Below are 8,409 nucleotides of genomic sequence, written 5' to 3' on the forward strand. Positions count from 1 at the left end.
CTGGGGCTTCAGCGGCAGGAGCAAGTGCTTTGGCGGCAGCTGCTGCAACTGCTTCCCGGTAGAGTAGGTCGGCGCAGATCAGCGCATCCTTCTTATCGCATGGGACGGTGATGATGGTCATCGGCCCATGCATCTTCAGCGTGTTGTAGGCGTAATGTGACGCCGCCATGAACTTGGCTAGTGCCGGGCGGCCGAGGATCCCGTTGTAGGGCAAGGGGATCTCGGCTACATCGAAGACAATCCTCTTCGTCCTGTAGTTCAACTCGCCTCCAAACGTCACAGGCAGCGTGACCTTACCCTTCGGCTGGCTCCTTCCCAGGTTGACCCCTTGAAACGTGCTCGTCTCCTCGAGGTCTCCATCAGGAATTTGTAGCCTTTTGATCACAACGGGTGAGATCAAGTTCAGACCGGCCCCACCGTCAGCCAGCATCTTGTTCACCTTGAGGTTGCGTATCGTTGGTGAAACCAACAACGGCAAACACCCGACCGCAGTTGTGGATCAAGGTGGTCCTCGGTGTCAAAGATCATAGGCGTGCTGGACCAGTTCAACGGCTTCTGAGCGTCGAACAACGGCTCCGCTGCTGTAATCTCACGCGCCCATTGCTTGAGCTGGCGGTGAGAAGTATGCAGCGAGGCACCACCATCGACGCACATGGCCTCTGTAGCCTTCTGGAACTCATGCTCGCCGGACTCGTCGTCCTCGTCATGATCGTCGTCTTCCTGCTTCTTGTCGCGGCCCCGAGCGGGCCTCTCTTGCTAGTTATCCTTGCCGCGGCGGCCTCCTTGGCCGCCACGCTTCTTGCCGGATCCTTCGGCACCATCCTGACCCTTCTCCTTGTCCCGCCTCTCATACTCGGCCTTTTGCTTCTCAGCAAGCAGCTCGACTTGTCGGCAGTTCTGGAGTTCGTGGCCCTTGGTGCGGTGGATCTTGTAGTACTGCTTGTCGGAGCCTCCTGGCTTCTCGGCAGCCGCCAAGGCCCGGCAAGCGGCGCACCCGGCAATCTCCTTGCCGGGGTCGTCTGCCCTGGCCTTCTTGGTAGCGCCGGTGTCGTCGGATCCCTCGACAGCAAGCACGGCCTTGCCCTTGCGTTTCCTGTTGCGACGCTGACCCTTCTTCATCGGGGCGGCGGTGTGTTCGGCGGTAGAGTTGATTTCCGCGCCGGCGTCCTCGCCGGGGTACTTCCTTCCCTCTTCAGCCCGGGCGCATCTATCGGCCAGAACTTAAAGTTCGGCCACATACTTGACCTTGTTCATTGCCAGCTCTTCACGCATCTTGCAGTTACGCACATTTTGATGGAACGCGCTGATCACGGCGGCGGGATGAACATCTGGGATGTTATATTGCACTCGGCTGAACCTTTGTATGTACTTGCGCAGGTTTTCACCTTCCTTCTGGGGAATGATATGCAAATCACTCGCCTGGCCATGAGCTTGGTGGCCTCCAGTGAAGGCACCAACGAACTCATGACACAGATCCGACCAAGAAGAAATGGAATCCGCCGGCAAGTGCATCAACCAAGACATGACATTGGGTTTCAGGGCCAACGGGAAGTAATTGGCAAGCACCTTGTCGTCGCGAGCTCCAGCGGCTTACATCGCGATGGTATAGATGCTGAGGAACTCCGAGGGGTGGGTCTTGCCGTTGTACTTCTCGCCGACGTCGGGCTTGAACGTGCGGTGGGACGGCCACTGGAACTGCCGCAGCTCACGGGTAAAGGTTGGGCAACCCACCTCATAAGCTAGGCCGCCGGAGCCTCCCGGTGCTGGGTGGTCCATAGCGGGCCCCGCCCGCCTATCTGACTGGTGACGTGTATCGCGCCGGCTCTCGATGGTGGTTCGAGCGTCTTCATGGGCTCGCTCCTGAAGAACTTGGCGCTGGTCGCGGTGGGTTCGTGGGTCTGAAGACACTATGAAAATGTTATCACAAGCGTCGTCACGACGGATCGATACCCGCGGCGGCTGGCGAGGAGGAGGAGAGTGCACCGTGGCCACAGCACCTCTGGCCCCTCCACCGCTGCCGTGCGGTGGTTCAATGGAGCGCCGGCCCGAGGGCCCCGCTGGCCGTGGCTCGTCTTTGTTGGCGACGCCGACGAGGCTCCGGATAGTGGCTCTCCACTCGTCGAGCTTTTCCGCAACAGGAGGGAAGTCGAGGAGCAGTTGCGCGCGCGCCAAAGCTTCTGCTGGCGTGGGTGGCGGCGAAAGCTGCGTGGACCGTGGCGCGCTCCAACTTCTAACCACGTTAGAAGGAGATCTATCACGGCCCGGCGGTTGTGTGTCATTTTCGCCAGCACTTCGGCGGGCATGCTGGCCTCCTTCGTCCTGCAAATGATGCACACGACTCTTCCCACGGCGGCACCCGGGGTCACCAACGCGGTGACGCTGGTCGTCGCGCACACCCTGGGAAGAGCGCGCCGTGGGCGCCGGCGTAGGCGTCTTGGAGGTCGCTGCGCCGCCCGTGGGTGGCAAGGCGCCGCCCCCGGAGGGCCCTGCGCCGCCTGCGGGGGGCCCAACTCCGTCTCTGGATTTGGCGGCGTGCGGTCCGTCGTCTTGCGCATGAACGACGCCGCTCGGCAGGCTCTGACTGTCAGAGCGATGTTGGTGCTCGTGGGCCACGCCTCGGGTTTTGTCCGCGACCGGCCCGCTGCTCGCCCGCACCGGTACGGGCCGTCCGGCTCCCGACGAACCGATCACCGTGACCGCCTTCTTCTTGGGAGCCATGACGATGAAGAACTGTTAGGCTAACTGCTAGACCGGATTTTCACAGCTGCGCTCCCCTACCTGGCGCGCCCAAGATGTCGAGGGAAATCGACACCTATGGAATCACTGGGATCCCTTCTACGGTTGGCGGGCGCGGGGTTGTGCAAAGAGCGGGTCTAACAGGAAGCACACGGATCATTTACCCAGGATCGGGCCGCGAAGATGCGTAATACCCTAGTCCTGCTTTGGTGGATGTATTTGAGTGTTCTTGTGTTCTTGAGCTAGCTACGGGGTGCAACTTGCCCAAAAGATCGGAATCCTCCTCCTGGTCCCCTCGGGCCTCCTTTTATAGGCAAAGGGGCTGCCACAGTGGCACACAGGAGGTGGAGAGGTGTACAGTGGATGAGTCTATCCTCTGGCACCGTCGGACAAACGCATTTAATTTGCTGCCGACGTGCCCCTCTTGCTTTATAGGGGACGGCAAGAAAGCACGTCCCAGCTGTCGCCACCTCGCCTGGCTTCGACACGCGTCCGAGCTGACGAGGCGTCGTGGCGCCACGTTGGCTGGCTGCTGGGCTGGCGCGATGGTGGAGTCTTCACGAAGACCTGCATGCCACCACGCAGGTGCTTGCTGAGTCGGTCGTGGAGGCCGCTCGTCGCCACGCAAGTGCCTGCTCAGCTAGTTGAGCTGGCAGTTGCATGGGGACGGCGGTGGAGCCTTGGCAGACGCGGGTCTGGCCGCGGCCCCGTAAGTGTCTTTGGCAAGGGCCTTGCCGGGGCCCCGGCAAGGGTCTTGCCGCGGCACCGTGGCCGTCCTCGGCAAGGGTCTTGCCGGGGGTCTCGTGGATTTCCTCGGCTAGGATCCCGCCAAGGATCGTCGTCTTCTGATCCTCATCTGATCTTGTGTGTTTATGATCTTGACGAAGATCTGCATGCCACCATAGAGGTGCCTCCCGAGCCTTGGTTCCAACGTAGTTGGTTGGTGGTGTTGGAACCCGCGGGCTCAAGGGTGGCCTGCTCTGCTGGCATCGGGCAAGTTGCCCCGGCAAGGCTCTTGCCGGGGCCGCGGAGGCTGCCCCGGCAAGGGTCTTTCCAGGGGAGTCCACCTCGCCCTCTTGCTCTTTTGTGTTCTCTGGTCTTGGTGCTGCCTCTGATCGCCTTGTCCCTTCGGCTTACCTCCTCTGCCCTGCTTAGTGTGGTCGTGGGCGCGGCTCCGACTGTCCGTGCACAAGTAAAGGGGTAAAAAAGGAGTGCCCCTACTTTTGTACACCGGCAGATACCATCAGCTAGATAATATCCCTTATTGTAATGGTGGCCATTGATCTCAAAGTTGACCTCCGGGCAGTGGCCTTCTGCAAGCCTTGCAAACACTGGAGAATGCTGAAGAACACTAATATCATTGTGAGAACCAGCCATACTGAAGAAAGAATGTCATATCCACAGATCTTGTGAAGCCACAACTTCAAGTATAACAGTGGCACCTTTCACATGTCCCTTGTACTGCCCCTACCAAGCAAATAAATAGTTCTTCCACTTCCAATGCATACAATCAATACTACCAAGCATGCCCGGAAAGTTCATAAAGCCCCTCTCGGCATTAATCGTCAACAACCTCTCTATATCAGCGGCATTTGGTTCTCTCAGGTATTCAGGATCGAACACTGCCACCATGGCCTTGTAGAAACTATACATTCAGAGGAGACATGTGGACTCACTTATACGCACATACTCATCCACAAGATCACCGAGAATTCTATATGCAAGCATGCGTATAGCCGCATCGCATTTCTGATAAGAAGAGAAGCCAAGCTTGCCAAGGGCGTCCTCTTTGAATTCAAAGTATGAGTCATATGCAACCACTCCTTCCCGAATACGATTGAACACATGCCTCCTCATTCGGAAGCGGCGAAGAAATTGATGCGGTTTGTAGAGTGCGGTTCTCTCAAAGTAATCGAAATAGAGGAGGTGGTGCCCTTGCTCCCTAATGCGGTTCAAGGCCGGGGATTGATCCCTTGAACCGAGGTCGCATCCTACTGATGTGGTCATGGACGACCAATGCAACCACCATTATGTCCTCATTGTCCGATGAACAAATGAAGTTGTGAAAGAAGTACTCATCTCCGCTATCCATGGTACCTTGCAAGCAAAGCGTCGAACACCTTGCGGGCGTGGTGGAGACGTGGCCGGAAAGGGCATGTCGAGACCGTTGGTTCGCAGCAAGGTGGTCGACCACGGGCGTGGCGGAGGGCGGAGCGATGACTGCGACGGAAAAAAGGGGCTGCTCCACCGACGGGCAAAGCAAGGTGGTGACGGGCGTGCCGGCGCCGATGGCGAGGGGCTGAGGGCGGAGCAACGAAGGGGAGGAAGAAATGGGGTTGTGTTTCCGACGGACGTGTCAGAAGAGGACAAGGGCGAGCGTCCCATCCGTCCGCGTGATGTCCGTTTGGCCGCAAACGCGATCCAAAATTGGGCCAGGAATGAGTCGAAAACGGACCGAAAACTAACATTTGTTCTTTTACTCTTGCGCGTTGGGCCGAGGTTTGCGTTGGTTTACTCCAAACAGACGCGGGCGAACGATCTGGGCCGTGCGTACGAGCTGCCCTCACTCTACGTGGTAGTTCAGTGGTACTGAGACCGCACAGTAGCCGCGACAACTGCCACACAACACGTAGTGCGTCCCTCCACTGCAGGAAGCACTGTTCAGCTGCATGCCGCGCCTGTCAGCCCCGCCGAAGTGCGCGCCAATGGTTTCCCACGCCGAGCCGACGATCGGTGGTCACGCCACACAACGGCGCCAGTTCCGCCACGCAGATCCATCTCTCTCAGCCACGCACGCGCGCCTTTCCCCGAGGTTCACCTCCCCTTCGCCCCCACCGCAACGTGGCCACGCCAGCCCCCAACTACCGGCCGCCTTCCCCCTCCCCCACCCCCACGCAACGGAGCACACCAAAAGGCACCCCCGGCCTCCACGCCACGCGTCCCCTCCTCCCACGACCGACCAACCTCCCACCGATCGCGACCGCCCCTTACCACGTGTCCCTCCCCCTCCACCCACCCGCCTCCCACGTCCACACGCCCCTACCCCCATCCACTGCCATGCGGGTCACCGAGCACCCATGGCCCCGCCGGCCATCGACCCGTCGCTGCATGGGCCGGTCAGCACGGCCGGAGTAGAATAACCCCGTGATATTTCCGGGCGGCACAGGAGGCACAGCCCATGTGTCGCGGGCCCCGCGGGCATCAATAAAGAAGCTGCCGCGGCGGGCTGTCTCGCGGCGAGCCGCCACGTGTGTGTCTGGCGATAACACCGGCGTCGCCGCCGTTAGCATCAGCCTCCCGGTGGGGCCGAGATCGCGAGCACGTGTCGTCATCTGCCCGCCGGGCGCGCCCACGCGTCCAGATCAGGTGGAGACGGACGGCGAGCACGTCACGGACTCACGGCGACGGTAGCTTTCGGGCGCTCCCGCCATGACGGCGACGGGCACCCTCCCTCCCCTTCTTCTACCGCCCCACCCCGCGTGTGTGAGGTTCGTTTCGGCTCGCGCCTCTGCTGCTGCTTAGCTTCTACTGCTGCCATTCGAGCTGGGAACGCGCGCGAAGGTGCTGTAGTGTGTCGAGGTGTTTCGTGTAGGCCTCAGGGTTTCCGTCGCCGACGTGCGGCGGAGGGCAGTGGGAATCTAGGGCGGCGTCGGGGTCGAGCGAGCGATTACTTGCCAATGGCCGAGATCTGCTGCCAGGAAGCCAAGTCGCCGCCGGCTACCGCCGCCACGGTGGCCACGGTCTCGGCATCGGCGGCCGCCGCGGCCGTTGCCTCTTCGGTGATGGACAGGCGGCGCCGCAGGCTGGAGCTGAAGCGCTTCCGCCTCGCGAGCGACCTCGAGCAGTCGGCCGCGGAGTACGCCGGCGCCCGCAAGCGGCCCAGGATACCGCGCACGGTGTCTGGCCCGTGCCCCGACGCTGCCTCGGCTTCCGAGAACATGGATCGTTGCCCGAGGTACGGGTTTTCCTCGGTGTGCGGCCGTCGTCGCGAGATGGAGGACGCCGTCTCCATCAGGCCGGGTTTCTTGCCCGGCTCCGGCAAGTCCCACTTCTTCGGCGTCTTCGATGGCCACGGCTGCTCACACGTACGTCGAACATTACTCGCATATGAGCGCAATTCATGTTGTTTCTGCACAAGGGAATGGAGCTGACGACATGGTTTCGTGTCATCAGGTGGCGACGACGTGCCAGGAGCTGATGCATGAGGCGGTGGCGGAGGAGCACGAGAAGGCGGGCTCCGGCGAGGGGCCTGTGTGGAAGGAGGTGATGGAGAGGAGCTTCGCGCGGCTGGACGAACGGGCCGCGAACTGGGCGACCACCCGCAGCAGCGAGGAGCCCGCCTGCCGTTGCGAGCAGAAGATGCCCTCGCGGTGCGACCACGTGGGATCCACCGCCGTCGTGGCCGTCGTCAGCCCGACCCAGATCGTCGTGGCCAACGCCGGCGACTCCCGTGCCGTCCTTTCCCGCGCTGGCGTCCCCGTTGCCCTCTCCGTTGACCACAAGGTACGCGCGTGCTCTCGCGTGGAGCGCCCTGCCCCCTCTGTTTGCGTGCGAACTGTCCATAACCTTGACATGAATTTTCTCAGCCTGATCGGCCGGACGAGCTGGAGCGCATCCAGGCGGCGGGCGGGCGCGTCATCTACTGGGACGGCGCCCGGGTGCTCGGCGTCCTCGCCATGTCCCGAGCCATAGGTGAGTTCGTAGCTCAAATTTCGCTCTCGTCAGGAGCTTTGCTCTGTCTCTGGGGTCCCGATCCGAGCCTAACTTGGCTTGTACGTTCGCAGGGGATGGCTACCTGAAGCCGTTCGTGACGGCGGAGCCGGAGGTGACCGTGACGGAGCGCAGCGACGCCGACGAGTGCCTGATCCTGGCCAGCGACGGGCTGTGGGACGTGGTGACCAACGAGATGGCGTGCGACGTGGCCAGGGCGTGCTTCCGGAGCAACGGCCGTCCAGAGCCGGCCACGGCTCAGGCGCAGGCGAGCGGCGAGGCCAAGGCGAGCGAGGGGGTGAGCAAGGCGGAGTCCGACCGGGCGTGCTCCGACGCGGCCATGCTGCTGGCGAAGCTGGCGCTGGCGCGGGGGAGCTCCGACAACGTGAGCGTCGTGGTCGTGGATCTGCGCCGGGGATCGTGATTCTTGGAGCAGAATTCGTGCTCCATGATTGCTTCTCGTTATCCTATTTTTTTAATCCATGCTAATTTCTTCCCTCGTTTCTAAATTTACATTTGCTGCCTCGATGTAGTAGTATAGATCTAGTAGTACTAGTTTATAATTCTACCCGCCAAAATGAAGTTGAACAGATAAGCTCAGCTGTTTCAACTGCATCGTACGTACACGAAGAACTCCCTCCACTCCCTCCGTCCCATAAGACTTTTTTTCACAGTACTGTAGTGTGAAAAAAACGTCCTACATTATGGGCCGAAGGGAGTATTTGATATGTTAACAAGTCGATAAGAAGATCTTTATTTAACCATAAGCTCTTCATATCCATCGTACGTAATTAGGTGGATCGTGACGACGGAAGCTGGCCACTCGCGTCTTACCCCTGACGACTCGTTGATATTCGTGGGTGAAGATGATTGCCTCGTATCGTCGCAGGATCGGAGCAGAGAAAAGTCGAACAGATGCCGATCTATCTATGCACTGTGCGTGGGGCCAAGCTGTACTGAACC

The 8,409-nt window shown here is 60.4% G+C and overlaps 1 protein-coding gene across 1 annotated transcript; it reads left to right on the forward strand.

Moving 5' to 3' along the window:
- Positions 1-5,974: 5,974 nt before the first annotated feature.
- Positions 5,975-8,061, forward strand: LOC109749492 (probable protein phosphatase 2C 9). The gene is made up of 4 exons (XM_020308445.4): positions 5,975-6,821; positions 6,910-7,239; positions 7,323-7,428; positions 7,521-8,061. The coding sequence occupies exons 1-4, from the start codon at positions 6,414-6,416 to the stop codon at positions 7,868-7,870; spliced, it is 1,194 nt and encodes a 397-aa protein (XP_020164034.1). The 5' UTR covers positions 5,975-6,413; the 3' UTR covers positions 7,871-8,061.
- Positions 8,062-8,409: the final 348 nt, after the last annotated feature.

Source organism: Aegilops tauschii, chromosome 3 (assembly GCF_002575655.3).
Source record: "Aegilops tauschii subsp. strangulata cultivar AL8/78 chromosome 3, Aet v6.0, whole genome shotgun sequence".
In the NCBI taxonomy this organism is placed as follows: Eukaryota; Viridiplantae; Streptophyta; class Magnoliopsida; order Poales; family Poaceae; genus Aegilops; species Aegilops tauschii.